The sequence below is a fragment of the Ochotona princeps genome, chromosome 7 (genome assembly GCF_030435755.1).
Source record: "Ochotona princeps isolate mOchPri1 chromosome 7, mOchPri1.hap1, whole genome shotgun sequence".
NCBI classification, from domain to species: domain Eukaryota; kingdom Metazoa; phylum Chordata; class Mammalia; order Lagomorpha; family Ochotonidae; genus Ochotona; species Ochotona princeps.
The window spans coordinates 52,818,966-52,841,732 of NC_080838.1; the positions used below are offsets into that span (position 1 = coordinate 52,818,966).

A 22,767-nucleotide genomic window follows, 5' to 3' on the forward strand; every position below is an offset into this window, starting at 1 on the left:
CTTTGCAATAAAAATAAATAAATCTTTAAAACATATTTTAAAAATAGGACAGAGAGGGCCCAGCAGCGTCACCTAGCAGCTAAAGTTCTCGCCTTGAACGCGCCAGGATCCCATATGGGCGCCGGTTCTAATCCGGGCAGCTCTACTTCCCATTCAGCTCCCTGCTTGTGGCCTGGGAAAGCACTCAAGGATGGTCCAAAGCTTTTGGACCCTGCACCCCCGTGGGAGACCTGGAAGAGGTTCCAGGTTCCCGGCTTCAGATCGGCATAGCACCGGTCGTTGCAGCTCACTTGGGGAGTGAATCATCGGACGGAAGGTATTCCTCTCTGTCTCTCCTCTCTGTATATCCTACTTTGTAATAAAAATAAATAAACCTTTAAAAAATAGGACAGAGAGACAGCAAGGAACAGATGTAAAGGTAAGAATAAGCTGTTTGTACCTACTACACCAAGAGTTCTGAGGCTGAAGCTCAGTGGTATGTGCTGTAATGGGCTAGCAGGTGATCCTGATACTGAAAGGGTGTTAGAAATACTTTGTCAGGCTAAGAAACCATAAGCATAACCAAAGCACTCCGTTATTCATTCATCCAGCACCAACTCTATTCAGGCATTACACCACATGCTGAGGTTGTGGTGATTTCATAGTTTACTGTTGCTACTTATTAAGCATTTCTTTAATCACTTCTTTCCCCATTTTCATCTAACATCAGTTCTTTACATTTAGTTCTCTTTCCTTCCTATATAGTTTGCTATTTTGTATTAACTAATGCAATATCTGTATCTTTCCTCCTCATCAAACTCAACTTCCTATATCACACTTTGAACAGTTTTCAGGTAGACTTCTCAATGTCACTAGAAATCCAGCAAGTGCAATCAAGTTTCTGACTTTTCCTTTTCAGACGGTCTCCTTTCTTGTGGTCTGATTTACCTTTTCCAGTTGTGTATATGGTACAACCCTGCTTCTGTTTTCATGCTTTCACAAGAGCAAACTGTTTGAGATGTGATTTCTAGAGTCACGTTTCTTTGCATTCAAATGCAGCTCCGTCACTGGCTAGTATAACTTGGACAGTTGCCAAATGTATTAGCTTCTTACACTTAGAAATGGGACAGTAGTATCTTGCTTGGGGTTAAATGAAGATTAAGAGTCAGAGCATGGTAAAACTCTAAAGTAGCTGGTACATAATAAGTGTTCATAATTACCAGCTGTTTAATATTATTTATTTATTATGGGTCTAGTTCCTTTTCATTTGTTACTTATATTCTCTAGCATCTGTTAATTCTTCACTCAGAGTTGCCTTAACGGGTATTACAGTTGACTTTTTAATGTTTTTTCCCCCATCAGACAGATGGGCTAAACCATCAGTGTCTCCAGGGGCACAATCTCTCTAGGAGGTGAGCATCCAGTCTCAGAGAAACTAAAGAAGCTTAAGGGACAGAATTATAATCAGGCTTTCGAGGGAGAAGCTTCTTACTCTCTTTCCTGAATGAGACAAGAAGGTACAAGGCCTCTGCAGCTGCAGTTAGCATACTTCTGTTCCACAGAGGGGGCAGGGGATGGTCCTGTCCGACCTGTTAGGACTAAATGAGTGGACAGGCAGCAAGATCACTATCTTGAGGATTTGGGTTACCCCATCATTGAGCCCATTCTGGCCCTCAATACCTTATTGTGTGCAATGCATTTCTTCCTTTAGGAGAATCTGATCCAAGATTTACATTCTTACAATCCAAATGAGAACCAAATCATTTGCATGCTCACTCTTAGAGAGGGAATTTTATGGAAGGCACCCATCTTTTTCTATTTGTGATCTCCTCCCACCTACTTCAATGTATAGTTCGTATTCTTCAAGAACCCCCTCTCTGATTACTAATAATCTCTGAAGTCCTCGAGCCCAAAGGCCTGAAACTAGCACATAAGTCTTTCATAAGCTAGCCCCTTTTACCTATGGAATTGTCATTTCTATGTATCTTGTGTTATTATAAATATTATGTATGTAACATAACTTATGTTAATAAAATAAAAATTCCAAGGTTACCTGATTGAAGGTGGAAGTCTGAATTCTCCCTGATTCTTATCATACTCAGTAAATGGTACCACCATCGAATTACTTGTTCAGAAATAATGGAAGAAGCATTTTTCAGGTTATTCTTCAGCTTACCACATCCAAACTACCTGCTACTCCTATCAGCTTAATAGCTGTGTCAGACTAGAACCTGTCACTTTTCACCATCTCAATTATACCTTAGGCCAAGCCATTAGTATCTCTTTTGATAACGTATGAGCTTCCTATCTTATTTTCCAACATTCATTTGGGCTCACTACCTCTGTTCTTTCAGCTATATTTCTTCCTCTGTTAAGAGTCAGAGGAAATAAATCCATATCATTTCAAAATGTCCAGTGATTTGCCCTTGTTACAAGAGCTAGAGTACATCTGACTTGAAGGCAATGCACAAATCTCTGCTCATGACACTGTTATTTGTTTCTTTTCTTTGTGCCATATCAACCCCCTTGTCATTCCTTGAGCACTCCAGGATATTCCCACTAAAGAGCTTTTATATCCAAGGTTTCTTATGCACTGAATACTCTTCTAAGTTTTATATTAAAGATAATAGAAAGTAGTTGCCTCCTCAGAAAAATGTTCTGTGCTCCACCTTTAAACTCTCTCTCTCTCATATGTATATGAAGTTTCCCTTTAAGGTATATCTTCCATTATGAAACTTGTTTTCTTATTTATTGTATGTTTCCTCCTCCCATATTTTAGTATAATGTAAACTCAAAGGAAGCTTTAATTTTGTCAAACTTGTTTACTGTTTTATCTTCATAAAACAAAACAGCATCAAACACTAAGAAGTTGCTCAATACATGTTTATTGACTTAATGAGCAAACATCAATCCTAATGCATAGCAACTTTTCTGCCTTAGTAATTAGAAGTGCGGATAGGATGCCCAACAACTTTCTTTTCAGAGCTGGATCAGATGATACAAAAAATTCATTTGGAAATGAGATATTTAGGTAAACATATATATTATATTCTCAGAGATGAATTGCATGATGGAAACTAGTATACCAGGAAGTGATGATACACCATAGTATGAATCTATACCCCAAATAAAAGGAGAGCTCCCAATGAAGCCGTTAAGCATACCTTGACAATAGGATATTAGCAAATCTACCATTGTCTGTACCTGCAATTCCATGATACACTAAATAGCAGAATGATGGACTTAATGACTATTGCTTAAGGACTATACTATTATAATGATATAGGGGAAACAGCAGGAAGGAGAGATGTGAGGGTGGCAGAGGGAATCCCTGTGCTTATGGAACTGTATCTGAACAAAATAATAAAGGATTATCTTTATGTTATCAAATACAACTTAAAATTTGTACTAAATGCCTATTAGGGAGACATCATCTATTTATTAGGGAAGGAAACATAGTAGGTAGTAAGGTTCTGTCATCCTTTGCAAACTAAGATTGAGATGTTATTTGAAATGTGAAATAAGGTCACATGTGGTGATAAATAAACCGAGTAGTGCTGTCTGTAGTACAGAGAAGCTTAACAATAGAAATACCAGGAAGAATTTGATGAGAACTGACTTCACTGAGGGAGAGGTTTGCTGAGTGTGGGTCACGAGCTGATGCCCACAGGGTATGTGTGATGTGACTAGGGCTGGTGAGAAAGGGATGCCCATGTTCCTAGGAGATACAAAGCACTCCAGAGAATCAGTTTCTCAACCCCCTACTACATAATAGACTCTTAGATGTTAGGACTATATCTAACAAAGGAAACAAAAATTGTCACATTCTTGGGAGTTTATGTTCTAGGTATAATAAAATCTCTGAGTTGTGTTTTTTTTTTTTTATTTAAAAACCTCTTTTCCAGTAAGTTTCTATTTTCATTGCACACACTCAATCCAGACACTCAGTAAGCATAGCCTAGTGCTTATTAAAATTTTAATGATTCCTCATAGTTCAGATTAAGAAAGTTTTACCTATCAGGCCCCCAGAGTTCTAGTGTGTTCTCATCAATTTTAATAAAGGATTCAGGATCACTTAACAATACATTCTTGTTGGAAGGTAATTTAGTAAATTTATGTGTTTATTAACAAACCCAGAAGAGATACACCCTGATGAAATTCATGTTGCTAATTCAAAGAATACAGGAGAGTTAATAGAAGGATTAGGCTGACCTGTATAAGGAGCAACACAGGGATCTTGGTTAATTTAATGGAAAAGAAATAGAAAATTTAGAGAGGTCACTGGAACTACAGTGTTGCCACCCAAAGTATCATCATGTAAAATTTTAACAGAAACCTCCACCGAAAACCTTATCAGAACAGGGGATGATCACAATTTTGTTAGGCTGCTGGCTCTTTCCGATCTTGTCACCATGTCCTCTTCCTCAAGGAATACTGATATGAGTATTAGGCATGCTTTAACTCCTTGGATTTTAACAGATGCTATCATTATTTCAGACATAAACAGCTTCATGAAATGACGGTGGTAAGTGAAATGTTATAAGAAAAAAGTGAACATTTTCAGGTGCACTTTCCTTTTTGAGGTTGGTATTCAAATGATACTATAAACCCGGAGAACAGCATTCACCAAGATAGAAGTCATTAGTGCAACTGTAAGATTGATCTAGGCTAATGGAATCATGAATTTTCTTCCATATGGACATTCTTTCATTTTCATCTTAGCCACAATTCATATCCAGATGTAATAGTTTTTTTCATAGCTATAAATGTTAATCCTGTGAGTTATCAATCTTACCGATTGTGATGTTAGTTTGAGCTGGAGTGAGATTAAAGGCAACTATAGATTCCAGTAGTTGATGGAATCATGATGGAGACCACCCTTATCATGCAATGGCTTGAAATTTTGCTGGCATCTGGTGTGAGTGTGTTTGTGACCCAGCTGCTCTACTTTCAGTCCAATTCCCTGCTAATGAGCCTGGGAAAGCAGCAGCAGATGAGTACCAGTAATTGGGCCTCTGCTACTACTACAGGATACCTAGATAGAGCTCCAGGCTTCTGGTTTTGGGTTGAATCAGCACTTGCTGCTGTTAAGTTTTTTGGGGCAAGTGAACCAGTAAGTGGAAGATTTCTCCCCCCCCCCCACCTCTCTCTCTCTCTCTCTCTCTCTCTGCATAACTCTGGCTTTTAAATAGATAAATAATTCTTTTAAAAGTCATGATTAATTGAAATTTCCCTGAAGGAAATTTTGTATAAGTAGAGTCTTAAGTTATTTACAGCAAAAGATGAGAGGCAGAGGGAGACTTCCATACCTTCCTTTAGTTTTCAGTTATTATTTACTTCTGGTCAGCTGATGCAAGTGAACTTTCATATAATGGAAGACTCCTTGGTGTTGGCATGCCAAGTTCTTGAAAGTCTTCTGCAGTTCTTTGAGACTATAACACTCATTAGCATTTTGCTATGAAGGAAGGCAGCCCTTTTGAATGCTGGCTATTCATTAGACCTGAGAATTTTGTTTTGGAACAGCATAGTGTTTGATGGCTTGGGTTCAGACCCTGGCTCTGTCATGTAGTGGCTTGATGACCTTGGAATATCGCTAATATTTGCTGTGACCACAGTTTCCTTAACTGTAAAGTGGAACTAATCATAATATCTTCCATAAGCTTCTGTAGAGAGTTCAAGCATTTACTATCAATCACTAGGGCCCTTCCCTGTGGTACTTGTAAGTCTTCAACAACAGGGAGCTGTCATTTTAGGCTATTCTACAGTCTCTCTGTAAGTCAGAGATACCACACCCCTTAATATTCGATTAACCTTGGTGTTACTTTTCCTGTCTATAAGGTAATGACAATTTAAAAACAGATGTTTGGTTTTGCTTATGACTCTGTCAAATGTATTTTTAAATTCATACTTCTGTTTTATATATTAGTGTGATAGTGCTTTTGAAAAGCAGCTTTACGTGAGAGTAAATTTAAGGTATAAAAACTTAATGCATTTTAAACAAAAGAAACTGATAGAACAAGGTAGTGGGTGGAGCATTGGTCTAGGTATTTGCACCAGCCTATCTCCAGCATGTATTTTGACCAAGAATAAGATCATGGACTTTTTCTTGTTGCTTTGCCTTGGTAAACTTAGGTAGTTCATCTAAATGCCTGCCAGAGGCTTATTTATGTCTTATATTGTATGGTTGCTTCTTCCAACAACATCCTTACCATGGTAACCTGTATACGTAATCTGATAATGTTATTTTGCATAGCATATATTAAGAATGTAGGAAAGAGTGGCATATCTTTTGATTATCTCCAATGACATCAACTTCAAAGTAGGTTGAATTTTCAAAGCAGTGATCAATGTCTTAAATGCTCTCTCTGGTGAAGAAAAATGAAAGTTTTGAATTTAAATAGTATGTGTGAGCTAAAATGAAATAAGATTTTGGAGAGGGGCTCATTAATTATGTACAGGTATGCATGTATAGTATATGCATATATGTGTAAATGTGCATTATTATTATTATTGTTTTAAATTTTGAATTTGATAATTCCATAAGGAAGATGTGTATTTTCAATTGTAATACTTGCAGTTTCAAATTCTGAAATATTTGTTAAAAAAATCAACCTTTAGGCATGTATAATTTTCATCACTTAATAAAACTGAAATAACTTTTTGCAACATAACGGTTTTGGATGAAACCATCCATTCTGAGATCTGGAAACTGCAGAACTCTAAGAGGAAGACTTATGAGCAATGTCGCTTGCAGAGCAGCTTGGTCCAGCGTCTTGGGTTCACTATTCAGCTGAAATACTGCTTTATACCTTGTGATAGTCATTTATCTTCCCGGGGCCTCAGTGCTTTACTCAGAAAAGTCTAACAAAGATGTTTGTTTGCAAAGGTTACTCTTGTACCTTGGGAAGTGTTTCCCAAATCCTGTAGGCTGCAAGTACAAGCAAAACAGAATTTTGTAGCACTTCAGAAACTACTTCATAGAATTGCACTGTCTGCTGGGTAGGATTATGCTCCACAGTGAGAATCCTCTATGCTGCTTCAGAGCAAAGGCTTGTAATTTCATTAAAACTTGGCTACCGTTATGCAAGATTAATAAAACTAATCTCAGCTCACATAATGCCCATAGGATGCGTATTTTTGAGATATTCACAAACTGGAAATATCACCAACTAGACTTACTCTTCTACCTATTTAGACTAAAGACTGAAACAAATGTGAATTATTTAAGTTCTCCACAAGAAGCAGCAGTCAGAGTGACTGGTAAAGCCCAAAGCATATTAGTCATAAAAACAGCTCTACAAGGATCCAGAACAGAAGACAAATAAGCTCACCTTATTTTCTCTCTTTTATTAAACTTTCTGAATTTGAAATTCAAAATAAATGTTTAAAAGGTGGGTTGCTGTGAAATGGATTCAATGGATTCCAGAGGCTAAATCTTATTTAATAGGTGAATATTATATGAGAAAAATACACATTGGGCTATGATTTAAGGATAGACATATGCTCATGGCAAGCATTTGGCACAGGAGTTAAGATGTGACATGGGACACCCAGGTCCCGTTTTGGAGTTGAGCCCCAGCTCCATTCCTGATTCCAGCTTCCTACTCTATCTGCCCTGGAACTCAGCAAGTGGGCAGCTCCAGAGCTTGGATCTCCTGCCACAAGGTGGGAGGTCCGGTTTTAGTTTCAGGCAGCTGGCTTTAGTCTGGCTCAGCCCTGGTTACTGCGGGCACTTGGGGAATGAGCAGATGTTAGATCTCTGTCTAATTGTCCATGTCTCTGCCTTTCAAATCAATAAAATAAGAGACAATTTTTTAAAAAATTGAGAAATATGCATCTTTTTCATTCCACTTCTAGATTCCTTTGAACGTGCACCCTGCCTGTTGAGGTGCCTCGTTTTCCTTTCTTAGAGTTAGCCAACATGCCCATCTTATCCTTGCTCTGGGACAGAAAATGTGGAAAAAATGAAGCCTGTTGGTTTCAGTGGTGTTCTGTGTGTGAGCATGTGCTTCAGTATGAAATGTGAGATGCACGGATAAACAGAAGGGCAACATGACAGTAACATGCATGGTATATCAATGTGATTTACATAACCACAAAACAAAGACTGTATGGTAGGCTGACAGAGTCTTTGAAATATAAATATCTGCTCAGTAGCAAATATCATGATGTTTAAACAATAGCCAGTGTTTTCCTACAAGCCATCTTATGATTGGTTTTACTGGAAAATGAAAGAGCTGACATAAAGTAAGATATAAGCGGACAGGCACAACAAGGAGCGGGAGTAGGAAAGCAAACGGTTGAGGCTACTTTAATCTCCGTATCTTTTCCCTTTTCAGGTTCTTGGAGTCTGCAAACTCCCCTGGTTTTCTTTGAGGCCCCTTCATTCCTTCTTGACATTTGCCTTTCTTTCTAATCACCCCTCTCCATTGTTTTTGAAAATATTTTCAGTAATTCCTAGCTGGAATAGTATAAAAATTTGTAATTTCCCTTCTTCAACTAAGCTTTTGATTTGTTTAACTTAACGCTTTGGACTCAAACTCTTCTAATGGATCCCCACATAAATGGGTGCAGGGTGCTGGTGAAGGACACGTGTTCCAACTGGGATTGAGTCCCAGACCTGCTTGTCTTCAGCTGTGCAGGTTGGGCAAGATGCTTAATTGTGAATGTGAGTCTCCTCCATTTTTGGAGAACAATGCACAGAGTTGTGGCAAATTCTCAGAAATGTATGAAGTGTTTTGTACAGCAGAAGCATACTCATGTGCGGCTACTGAAACTCCAGTGAATCACACTCAGTGTTAACTTTTTTTTACTTATAAACCTTTTACCAATATCTCCAGCCATGTTCCTTCTTATTCATTGTTTTTCTTGTTTGTAGATCTAGGATTTTTTCACATATTCTGAGTTTTTGTGTGCATATCTGCCCATTTCCAAATTAATTTATTCCTGAATTTTCTTACCTCATCTTTTCTTATCATTCATTGATATTATTTTTCTCTCAACATGCTCAGCGTATATGACCTACATTATATGGTTAATGTATAATTTTGCTTTGCTGACTTCTTTTCCTGTGTCTTGGTGGTATTATTTTGGCTCTCAGAATTGACAGCTAGCTTATTTTCTATCTATAAAGAGAAACCTGTTTTTTTTTTTTGTGTGTGTGTGTTTTTGGTTAAAAGCCCTGTGTGAGGGAGTTGGACAGAGTATAGAGCTTAAGTTGTTATCGACTGATCCTGGAACTGGTATGTGGGAGGTAAATGGAATTTGCTTTATCCCTCCTTGGAAAGGGTGGGGGGAAGCCTTGGAAAATGCTCAATTTTGGTTGGAAAACTAAGGATTAGGTGTTTATGCCTTTAAGTTGAAAATGTTTTCTGCTTTCTTTGTTGAGACTGAATGCATACAGATTTTATAGGAGGAATTTAAGAAGAATGGCAGACAGATGCTGTGTTTGTTTTTATTTTTCTTTAGTTTTTATTTGTTGTATTAAAAATGGGAGAAATCAAATAGGAAGAAGATAATTGTGATAAGGATACACAGAAGATTAAAAATATATCAAGCAAAAAGTACGAAAATTTATTTACCTGTAGTTAAACAAGATAATTTATTATTTGTTATTGAAGGCTTAACCTGTGCTAGATTTGAGGGTGAGATTTAGGGATGGGCTGATTTTATTCTAAGCTCCAGTAAGTTTTCCACATAACACATTTTACCCAAGAGATAAAATGGTAGAAGAATTAGAATAGGAAGATTTGAAAACATCTGTAATTGTTATTCTGGGTCCAAGTAACCATGCACTATAAAGCACCAGATACTCTAACACAGTGCAAGGGAATAAAACTCTACCCGAGGATTTTAAAACAAATTAAATAAATGAACACAAGTAGCCATTTATTGACCAATCATCAAACTATGTCCTATATGTTTGTTTGAAACATAACTTGCCAGTTACAACTGTGTATTATTGAGATGAATGTATTAAAGCAGAGTGGTAAAGAATTTTCAATTAGGAGGTCATACTGCCTGGGTTTGAATCTTAGCTCCTAGAGCCCAGTTTTGTGGGAACTTTGATACTTTATACTATCAATAACTTAATATTATCACTATGATTCCATTTTTATATCTGTAAGTTTAGGGCAGTGATACTTCTGATCTCACAGGGGCTACATAAGAACTAGGTATGCATTTATTTATAGAAGCAAATGAAATTGATATCATAGAAGACAGTTCAGCAGTGGTTTCTATTTGAAAGGTACCAAAACAGAGAGGAGGAATTAGTGGTAGTGTTCCACCACACCATGCAATAACCACAGAATATAGCAATAGATATTTCAAAATAACTAGAAAAGAGCAGTCCAAAGTCACCCAACACATAGAAGTGATAAATACATTAAGAGGTGGAAAAGCCAGTGACCGTAACTTGACCATTACACATTACTTGCATGTGTCCAATGATCATACTGTACCCCATAAACATGCACAAATATGTATAACTTACATTTTTTGAAATTTTAAGGTGGAGCCGAGTCTGGTATGCATTTGATATTATATGATGATGTAAGCATTTCAGTTTAATTTTATTCTCATATGCTTTTAGAAGAAATAGAAGGTAGAATGCTAATGGCCAGAAAACTGCCTGAAAACAGAAGTCTCAACTTTCCATTTTGCTATTTTTCTGATTTTGAACAACTATTTCTTTTCACTACTGAGTGGAGATAACTGTTCACTTGATATCTATAAAAAGTCTGAAATTCCGTGACAAATTGAAAAGTTATTTGTCCACCTGTGCCACTATCCTGATCCCAAGCAAAATCATTCTCCACACAACTCTGAATATGTAATTGTTTGTGGGCCTAGCGGGAACTCCCAAAGTTTAGGGAATAGAAGACAATAGGAAAAGTAACTTCTTTGTTGAAGAATTTAGAAAATGAAATTTGTTGACTAAGTTTTCTTTGGTACTCACTAAGATTTAAGAACTGGGATGAGCTTATGCCAAATTCTCAATAAAGAGCTTTTAGATTTTCAAATAGTTAGAACCTGAGAAATGTAGACTTAAATAGTATGATAAAACCAGTTCAAACAATTCAGTTCTATTCCTAAATACCTTAAATGAGATAACATTTGGTTAACCTTTTTTTAACTCAAAATCGTTCTGAAACATGAACTTCCTAAAGCATTAGTTGAACAAATACTGTCATGAAAAAAATTTATTGCAACATTGTCCACACGACAGTCAATCTGACCTCACAAAATATCTAGAGATCTTTTTTTAAAAAAATTTTGCTGTTATCTAGTTTTTGTGCAATCTGAAGAAATAAGTCTGTTAGCCAATCCCATGATCACATGTATCATGGCAATTATTGGTTCTTAAAAGTCATTCCCGTGCGTGTTCATTCACACACACCTGTGCAAGTGAGTGGATCACTGGAATACAGAGATGAATCTGTGTTTGCCCCGCTATAGGCTCATTCACCCAGTATGTATATTGGTAGAATAATGGTCATGCCCTAACATAGAAGTCTACAATAAACACATAAACAACATCTCATATCATTGTTTGTAAAGTGTCAATGAAATTTTTAAGCATACTTTACAGATAATAGGTAATAAATATAGTCACTGTACCACTGTGTATTCTTTGTTTTATATATTTATTAGCTATTGAAGTACTTGAATATTTTATAAATTGTGTTATCAGCACAAAATTGCCCAAAAAAGAACTGATATTAATGTATTAAAATAATCTAGTTTGATGTCATTTTCAGTGGAAATAATTACAATAGCATTCAACTACATGGCTTAATAAATGGCTCAGGATAAGCTGATACATCAAAGTGAGGTATAATCACTCCAAAAGTATATATAAAATCTCATATACTATTATGTATGACATGTAACATATAATAATATATGATACATGTCACATATATAACACACATATATTTTGCACATATAATACATGTTATATAATATATATGTCATTAATATAGAAAATTAGTAATATATAGAAACATTATTTCTAAAATATATATAACATATAAATATTCCCATTCCTTATATATATAACATATAAATATTCCCATTCCTAAAGCATACAATCGTTACATCTTATGATCATTAGAATCTTAAAAAGAAGTTAATAAAATCTTTTCTATAACAACTATAGCAAAAGAGAGTAAATGTAAATATTTTGTGAATTTGAATAGATATATTAGATAGTATCTTAGCTATCTAATATGGGAGATTGACCACAGCCAACTTACAATTCTTTCTTGTTCTCCATTCCCTCTGATATACAGGGAGCAAGGACCCAGGGAGCTGTTATCAAGGAACTCCATAGAAAATAATCTAAAATTCCCACATCTCTACTGGTTATCAACAAAGGAAAAGCCATATTTAATGCTTGCTACTGCCTTTTCATTTTTTATCTGGAATACATTTTCTCAGAATTAAAACGCATTCAATGTAGATCACCACAAGGGTAAATAGTAAGAAATAAAACACTTGGTGTGACTCATTAAACATTGCTTTCTGGGCTATTACACTGGTGCACTGTTTGCATGAAAGCATCCCAAATCAGATCTAGAAACAGAGAGCAACTTTAGTGGTTTAAAAACCAAACCAAACCAACCAACCAAACAAATAGAAAACAAATGCCATTCACCACAACGCAGGGATAGAAGTTATTCTTTTCTCAGTGACCTGTGTAGTGATATGTGTGCATTAAACATTTCTGCTGCTCTTTCACTATGAAATCCTCTATCCCCTGTCATTCTGTCTTGCATTTCCACCCTGACATCTAAATGAAAATTGGGGGTGTGGATCTTCTGAAGAGGGGCTCCTGTGTCTGCTCGCCCACCTGTGTCTACTTGTAGGTGGGACCTTTGGTATCTCAAGCCTCCAGGCTTGCTCTACCCTCTGGCAACTCTTTTCCATCCATCACATTGAGACTGGATTAATGTTCCCTTAAATGCCACTTGTATCATTTCACTCAAATTCAGGAATGGACAATAATAAGCTTTCTAGTGGCTTATGACCTACAACATAAATCCTAAACTTCAAATTTTCTTTCACACTAACTTTTGCTCCTATTGTTTCCCAACACATCTGCTGTCCTCACTATTTTATTCTTTAGTCTTCATTGTATCTAAAAGTAATCTGAGTTTTTGCTTTTAGCTAGTTCTTTATTAATCCTTTCAGGTCAAATTCAGGAATCATTGTTTTTCGGAAAGATTTTGCTCTTATTTTTTTTAGCTTTTCATTCTGCATGATAACAATTATTTCAGTATCTCAATTGTGTAACATGAAATAGATAAGCATACTGGTATGTGTAAGATATGGCTAAGATTAACATAATATACAATGTGTGACACATAACATGTAGACTGTAACTAATACACACCCAGGTATCTATATGTAAGTATCAGCACACATTCACAGAAATTTCTGCAATGCTTAATGATTCATAGAAATGGGCTTATACACTCAAAGATTCATTATGCATCATCAAGTTTTTTATTTGCTCCCATTATACTCTGCGCATCAACAAATGATTGGCAGATCCCTGTTATATCTTAATAGTTTGCTTTCCAGTTTATGCATGTCTCACTTTTGTCTTATACTTTAGAATTTAGTTAAAGACAGAAAGAGCCACTGGTAGATTCTGAATTGTTGATGATAATTTATTTCTTCTCCTCTTCATGTGGAGCGTCACTACCAATGTCACTGATCTGGGGTTTGGCCCAGAGACTTTTGTGGGTTAGTGAAAACTATGAAAACTATGTCAAAGTAGAAGAATCAGCATGCTTGGTAGACTTCTGTCTTTTTTTTTTTTTTTTTCCCACTATTTGCAGTGAACAGAAATTCCCAAATAGGGCTGCTGTTGTTCTGCCTGGGTCCTGGAATTATAAGCTGCTTAGTGCAAACTTGCTAACCTATCACCTGTAGGAGAACATAGCCGACTCATGGTCCTTAAGCTTCTTGAATGAGAAATCACTTATTGCAGGAGACTGACATTAGTGGGGTTTGCGACACCCCAAAGGGGCTAATCCAGGCCCTTGGAAATACTCTAGTTTCCTCATTTTGTAGTCTGGAAAGAGAGGTCTAATGGCAGAGCTATGATGTGAATTTGGATTATTCAATTTTGCTGTCTTAAAACATGAAATACCTAGCTTTGATTGTTGTTGTTTTCCTGATATATAGATAAAATAATTTGAAATGTGGAGCATTTATATTAATCTCAAAAAAATGCCTTCCTGGTCTGGCATTAGTTTTTAGAGATCAAGTGGAAGAAGTAATAAAATGTGCTGTCAGCATCAAATAGCATCAAAGGTCTACTCAGCATCAGGACTTGCTACCTGGGAGATGATGACCTCTGTCTACACGAGCTTGCTTGGCAGAAAATAGAATGAAGTGTGTGGGTCCTTGTGAATCGCTTTCATGCCCATATCTTCCATACACATTCTTAATCTAAAATTTACATTTGAAAACCTTCCTTCTTTTTAAAAAGAACTCACTTATATTAAGAAATACTTATTTAGAGAAGAGTTTAATTTCTTAATAAGCTGTCTCCTTGTTTTCAGTTTCATGTATGCTTTAATAGCATATATGCTTTCATGAAACCTAGATGGAAACACTTTATCATCCTGCTTCAATGCATCAGAACTTTAATTTAGTTCAGAAATTTATTTTATGCTTTAGTGTTCTTAGAAATGAATTTGTTTTCTTAACTCTATGATATTTAGTCCCTGGAAATTCACAGGCTATACTGCTCAATTAAGTTCTAATAGAAATTACAAACACATCTACTTTCTTTTGCATATCGATTTTGAGAGTAAAACCAATTATATGCAGTGATATTTTTCTACTATTTATGGGAAAAATAATACTCCAGTACATGTTTTCCAAAACAAATGCCTTATTAAGCCACATTTATTGCTGCTGTTCATCATGTTTCTAGCAAGAAAGAAAGCAAAAGATATTAAAGCATATTGGGAAGCCAAGCAGAGTGGATTTTCTGTTTAAATTCCCTCTTTCTCTATTTGGATCATGCACAAATCTTACCTTTGTGAAAAAACATCACGGTAAGGACTGCCGTGTTGCAATGCGATTCCATATCCCCGATCAGCCACAGTATTCCCAACAGTGTAAAAGGAACATTCCGGATCATTGATAGCTACATATTCCAATACAGCTGCATCCCATACAAAAGCATAATTTCCATGTTTTACCTGGGGAAAAATGGAAGTAAAAGAATCAAAGAATGTTGCATTGGATTAAATATATCCTGCAAAAATAATATGTACATATTCATATAAACTCATTCTGAATGAAAATCTTCATTTTGGCTAATTTATAGCTCTATTCTCCCAGAAACGTGATCAAGTGGAATGTTAACTATGCTTAGAGCCAGTTCTGCTTGTGGCAAAATGACCCTAGGGCTGTAACTGCCCTTTGGACAGGGAAAACAGTAAAAGCATGAAAGGAAATATGTCTTAGAGCTTCTCTAAGATTCTTACAAATGGGCTTGTGCTTTGTTGGGACCCACCATTCAGAATAAATTCTTTCGTTATAATAAATTAAATATGAGGAAAAGAGAATTCAAATTGGAAAACACAAATGCTAGAAGAAAATGGATGACCACATTTTTTTCTGATACCAGAAAAATATTTAGGCTGTCTAGACATATAAGTAAGAACACATACAAAAAATACTTGATAGAATAAGCTTCTAGGTTTTTGCTGTATTTGCTTTTTAGTGAGCAACTTTAGCCTATAATAATGAAAGACCTACAGCCTTCAGTCTGTTTCTACAGTGGATGTTTACCCTCTTATGTTGGTGGAAAACTCCAACCAAATCATGGGGTATTCAGAGGTGAAAGTTCTGCCTTGAGAGAAACTGTATAATGCACGTATTTCTCACAGAGTGTCTGCTGTCTATTAGGCACTAGAGGACTCCAGGCCAGTGCTCCTTCAAGTGTGACTACCACAGCTGTGATTATCAGGGGATTCTGGTGTTAGAAATGTAGAATTCAAATTCAACCCCAAACTTGGACTTTTTGTGGATTAGAGTCAATTACATACACCAATATTTAGACAGTAGTTGTGTTAGGCAATTTCAGCAATGTTATTGGGAACAATGGATTTGCATAAAGGTTGATATAATTACCCAAATGAGCAGATTCCTTGGGTGTTGGTGGGGTGAGAGAGGAGACATACACGAGGACTTCACCTCCTCTGTGATTACACACAAGAGAGTCAGCCTGCAGGCTTTTCTCCCTTCTCTGATCCTTGCCAGCAGTCACCAACTTTAGATCTGTTATGAGCTTTCTGGGTCTAAACCTACAATAAATAGTGAGGCGGCAGTGACCTTGAAGCTTCCTCTAGCAACCCACTTTGATTTCAGCTATTCTCTTCAGTTTCAAACAGCCAGTCTGGCCTCCTGGATCTTCTTGCAGCTTTTTTACAGTGCTCCAGGGACCTCCCCTGTTGGGGACATATTGCTTTGCTGTTAGAAAATTGTTCTGGCATTTTTGTTACTGCTTTGTGAACTGTAGAGCTCTATTTAAATGATGACAACATTATCATTGCCATTATATATATTGTTCCCAGTAATTTAATGTTACAAAGCATTATGAGTGAATTTTTCAAAAGAGCATCATTAAAACAGTATGATTATAGCCTGTAGCAATATCAATGAAATGTTTCATAGTAACCCAAACTGTTTTAGCTTTTAAAAACATTCCTGGCCTTTTTTTCATCAACTGAAACATACAGTCATTGTCCTTCAGATAGTTTTTAAACCATTAAATTAAAACAATCTAGAAAATATTCTTCAACAAAATGTAAAGTCATGTTTCAATAGAATAATCACTAAAGGATTGGTTTTGGAAGTTTTGAATGTGTATGTCTAGATGATGAGTGTTTCTTAAAAAAAATTCTCCTTGATGTTGAGGATATATTTGGAAAGTCACAGAATTACTCGCCATTGACTGATCTGTCAGTGTAGTACATATTAAGAGAATGCTTCATACTGGATTAAACAGAGGGCAAAATTGAATCTAGGTGCTTCATGCTTACATATTCAAGATATCCTTGTGAGGAAGGATACTACTCACCTTGATAATAATTACCTAATGATTAACGTCTATACTCCAACGTAGGGTGAGTTAGAGACTGAGGGAGGGATGCCCATCGAGAGGTATTGCTACTCAGCACTGTGTTGCAAAGAGCTGACATGAATTTCTCACTTCAGGTACAACATTGAGAATTCAGTGTGGTTCTATGCCCACATATTCAATTTTACCAGGAGTTTTTCTGCATTACTTATAAGAACTTTGAAGTAAGTGTAAAATAAGGGACACAGAGGTAAGATTGGGCTCCTGTGCTCAAGCTTCTAACAGCTCAGTCATGGAGGTAAATCAAGTACTAAATTGCTGTAACACACAGCATATCATGGTAAGTGTCATAAAAACAGCTTCTGTTTAAAGTGGCTCAAAGAAAAGAAAAAGCAATTTCGTTGAGGGGAATCAAGAAAGTCTGCTCAAATATTCTGGTAACTGAAATAGTTACACAAGAAAATCACAAATATTTAAGTTTGTTATCTATAAGGCTTAACTGATAAAACATGGGTACTCTTTGGAGACCATTTTTTTTTTATTCATGCATACTCTTCTAACCTAATAGCTTTTTTGCAATTTTCCATCTGTCAGGTGGAAGAACTATAAACATTCAATGTTATTTCTTCAAATATTTGCATTTCTTTTCAAGTAAAGTGAAGGATTTCCCATCGTGAAAATGTATTCTCAAGACCTGCACCTGAGCTCCTCATCACATCATGGATTAGGGCGCATTTCTCATCTCCATAGATGGCTCTTGCCCTGAAAGTCCCTGTTCTGCCATCTCCATCAACAGCTGGGGGTGAGATGAATTTTCTTTTTAATTCACTGGGTGACAGGCTCCAGTGACCACTACAGAAGCCCATGCCACACATAAATGTACTTATCACTACCCGTTACTCCATTCCTATTGATTTAAATTGAGAAATCCATATAGTTTTTCACATCGGCCTTAATCCACTTCCTTAAAAGGTCAAATCAAAATCTGTAACTTGACAGAGGGAGTAGTGATGATTTCTTTTTATTAAAAATAGTCAATAATAACGGTTATGGAAAGATGAAATTTAAACAAGTGTAGGATAAGATCTTTTCTTATTGAAGAAGAAATATTCTCCTTCTACCCTCCATTTCTTTCCCATATTGATAAATAATATTTGTAAGTATTTTTAACTCTTAAATTGGCTTTTCCACATAAATCTCTTTGCTTTTTGCAATGCTGGAAGGCAGTTAATGTTATGATACTTCACTAATACATAGATAATCTGACTTGCTGTAGGTCACACAAATAATCAGTGGCAGATTCCGAAATCAAGCTCAAGGCCATCTGCTATGCTCTTTTACTACATTAAAGATGAATTTTTAGGCAATCTTTCCACTAGAACACAAAAACATGTAAGATAAAGCATTCTTAGCCTTGAAGGCATAACCTATCTAGTTTGAGAAATGACATTTATATAAATAAACATAATGCAATATAGCATGTAGTAAGAGCCATAAAAAGAATTTAGTTTCCTTAATGCTATGTGATCACACCAGTACGATAAAGGAGTTTTATGTTTTTTTTTAAAATGTTGTTTATCAAAATAATTGGAATCAATGAGTATTTGATTTGTATGATACTGGACCCCTATAGCCAGTTTTATTTTTTAGTCATTCCTAGCCAATTCTTTCTGATTCTGTGTACTGAAATACAAGTAGAACTTTGGAAAATTAAAATAAAGGCTGAATGAAGCATGTCTAATATGTTTGCTCACCAAATGAAAATTAAAAGACCTGAGAATCATGTGAGAAAAATAAATTGTAAGTTGTTAAGTTATTTACAATCTTAAAACTGTGAACTTTAATGATCAGTGGGAGATAAAGTGATTGTGAATCACAGGAGTAAAAACTTATGATGAACCCAGAATCGATCTATGTTGATCCTGGTAATTCATTTCCCCTATAAGTCAGTATAATGGGATGGCTTTAGTATTTATGACATGGGGCCCAAGGTGGTTGCCTCTTCCTCTTTGGGCAAATAAACAATTTATTTAGCAGCTTTAATCAATTTTATTCTGAACTTAGCACAGTAAATCATGATCACATACAAGTTTAAGTGCATATAATTAACTATGAAAAAAACATATTTGTGTTTGTTCCTTGCTGCCTTAATTGTCCACCTAATATGTCTTATATGCTATTATGTTGAAACTTGAGTTTGTATCATCATGGCATATATATTTTCATAAAGAAGATAGGAATTTGCTTAAAACAAAATAAATCAATATCAACTTTAAGCATTTTTAAACATGAAAAACAAGCCATATGTTTGCCTCCAAATCTTATCTATTGACAATCTTTTCTGCAGTTGTAGAATTCTCAGTGTTAAAGAACTTTTAGGAGAGGGACAAACACAACTAAAGAGGCAAGATCTCCAGAAACTTGTTTCAGGAAAAGGGAAGAACAGAATTTCCAGATTGTCTGAGGGAAAGCCTTGGAAAAAAGCGACAGTAATGGCCAATAGCTCAGAGACTCTGAAAACCAGCCAGGAGGGAGGAAGGGAGAGAGAGAAAGAGAAAACAAATGTAAACAAACCTCACCACTACAACTGTCCCTGCTCCCACTTTAGTGCCTTGGCGGAAGACACCATTTGTTGGCAAAATGGTCGGTCCTCTGTATAAAATATCAGCTGCGGAGATTGACAGAACTGTAAGTGGCGCAGAGACTGTGAAAACCATTAGAAAGAGAGAAGAAGGTGTGCTGCCACGCTTGCTTTCCTTTCTTGTCAGGAAAGTGGTTTCATATAAGAACTAGAATTGAGGACACTAACTCAGAGTAAAGCTTCAGCTAGGGACTGTGCCCTTCAGTCCTCTGTTCCTCATAGTTACTGGGACATTCCCTGTGGTCCCAGGGAAGAGCCTACCTGCATGCCCGTACCCACAACTACCAGGGCATGACCCATCTTCCTCCTGTGTCTTGGGGGCAAGGTCTCTTTAATGTTTCCCAAAGTCCAGGCTTAAGTTTTTGGTACTGTAGGTTCCAGAATTAGGCATGCCCATACAACAGGGTGTGGGAAGGATGTATCTCCATCATACAGTTCTGGAGCCATAGCTGTTGGTGCCACAGGTCTCGGTATCACTCAAGTTTGCTTCATAGGGCCAGGGGTTTGCCTCTGTGTCCCAAAGCACCAGAAATGTGGCTATAGCCATTACAAGCTCTAGTCTGAAGGATGCACCATTCTCTGGGGGACTAAAGTCCCAAACGTTTGGGACATGCAACTACTTCAAAGTTGTGCTACGACCTCCACAAACGGTTGCAGCCTGGATGACTCTGGCACTTGTACCCACTGCTGACATCAATGATCACTGAAGGAATCATCCATAGGTTGCATTTCTGGGGTTTTCTAGATTCAAAGCCAAATCAACAATCTGAGTGACAGTCTATAATCTCAAGTCTTTTCCAAGGAATCATGCTGCATAAACCTGGCCCTGTTGTACCACAGATGCAGATGTCATTGCAGGGCACAAGCAGCAGGAAGAAGCCAGGAAGCATGGCACCTTCAACAGATTTACTTCAAATATCTGGACTAGCTAAAACAGTTTGCAGACTGCACGGATCCCTGTGAAAATACTGATTTTTACAGGATTAGAAAAAAAATACTAATATGCATATGGAATGACAAAAGAACCAAAATAGCCAAAGTGATCCTGAGCAGAAAACAAAAACAAAAGCAATAACAGCAAGGAAGAGGTACCACAATACTTGATTTCAATGCAAACTTTGGAATTACAATAATTAAAAAAGCATAGCACCAGCATGAATACTGGCACACAGCCTAATGGAACAGAATAGAGAACCCAGAAATTAATTCAGTATATGCAGCCAACTGACTTTTGGCAAAGGAACCAAGAAAATATAATGGAGAAAGGATAGTATTTTCAATAAATGGTGTTGGAAACCGGTGTAGTTATAGGAAGAAAAAAAATTTAACACAAGACTATAAAGAGAACCTAACCAGACTCAAATAGTCTAAAAATAACTTTGGGGCTGAAAACAAAGGTATTTCACTTTTTCAAGCTAAAAATTTAGAAAATGCATTGAAGGAGAAAATGCATAAAAGTCAATTCAAGTGGAAGAGCAGGGATGAAAACTGTCTATGCTTTCCTGAAACTCAGTCTAATAGGAAACTTTCTGGTGAATAACAAGGTACAAAGTGTGTTTAGAAAATGGTATGGGAGATTGAAAACACAAAGTCCATAGCAGGGCTCAAATGTAGGGGTTGCAAATGACATTGTTTTTGGAGCAGAAGGATGTGGCATAATTAGCTGCTTTCCATAGTTGCTATCGCGGTTCTTCCTGGGACCATTAATGTTGGCACCTGTGGCTTGCTCTTCTCTGTGTTGAGTCATCACTGTTGCATGGCCACGAGAGCTGAGACCTACTGTGCAACTCATGGACACTCTGACCATGAGTGATAACAGCCCTTTGCCTGTTTTGTTGCATGGAAATTATGCTAACTTAATTTTTTACATTGTGTGTACTGCTATTAGTTTTTTTTTTCAGGAGTCCAGAGAATAGACATGAGAATGATTGTAATGCCAATGTTAGCATGACCCAGACATCACCTAACTAGTAGGACAAATGACTGTGTTATCTTATTAGCTGGAAGGACACGAATCAATAATGAGATTAGAGAGGCAAAGAAGCTTAAATATCCTAGTGCCTATTATGCAACAGAGATTCTGGGGAATTGGGTGTGGTGGAAGAGGAGATACAGATGCATACATGGACATTGGATGTCACAAGTTCGGGATCAGACTGGGCATAGTTTGAAGGCAATCAGAAAGTTCTGTGTCTGCTCAAAGATCACAGTATACTCAGCTGAAAACGGCAGCTGCTGAGTGTATGCAGACCCCATGAGCGCTCATGCGCTTTTGTACCACTCACTGAGAACTTGGTAAAAGTGAATAAACTACTTGTTTTTCTGATGAGTCATGAAGAAAGTCAACTTTGATGTGAGAAATCTTTGATAATAGGTGTGTTGGCTCCTCATAGAATTAATTCAGGTATTACTTGATAGATCAGTTTTCTACAGCACAGTTATGGGTTGAGATATGGCCATCAAGAATGATCCTTAACACTTTGGTTTTAAAGATGAAGCTGCAAATTTCAGTTTGACGTTCTGTGAAGATGCTAATAAAACTGCAGTAAACATAAACAGGATCTGATATTTTGCTTAATAAAAGCAAAACATGGCTCATGTAATTATTCTGCTGAAATGGAAATTCTGGCATTTTATTCAGTCTGTGAATTTCTTATCAAGGAAAATTAATAGTTTTATCCTATATGATATCCTATACATCTTATAATGAACACTGCCTAAAACATTGTTATCTGCTTTCCTGTGACATTTAAATTTTTATAACTGAACTTTTTGGTTTTTGTTAGCATGTGCAAAGGCTCTTGAGAGTTTTTACTTAATAGCAATACAAATAGAAGGAGATGGATTCTCTCATTGTTCTTAGATCATTCTTTTCTCTTGTGAGGAATGCTTTCTTATTTCCTTTTCATCTCGCTACTATTTTCTCCAGAACTCCTTAACTTCGGCTAGATCATTAGTCCCATGGGTCAGTACTAGAAGTCCATTAGTCCTTGCTTTTTTTAAATAGATGTCTTCCCCTGTGGTTCTCTTGCAC

General features: G+C 36.5%; 1 protein-coding gene across 2 annotated transcripts in view; it reads right to left on the bottom strand.

Moving 5' to 3' along the window:
• The window catches only part of GRID2 (glutamate ionotropic receptor delta type subunit 2), a 1,304,007-nt gene that overhangs the window by 150,705 nt on the left and 1,130,535 nt on the right, over positions 1 to 22,767 (bottom strand). For both annotated transcript variants that reach the window (XM_058667042.1, XM_004590568.4), the window contains exon 14: positions 15,040 to 15,206. In XM_058667042.1, the coding sequence (XP_058523025.1) occupies positions 15,040 to 15,206 (167 nt within the window). The remainder of the gene's footprint in view (positions 1 to 15,039; positions 15,207 to 22,767) is intronic.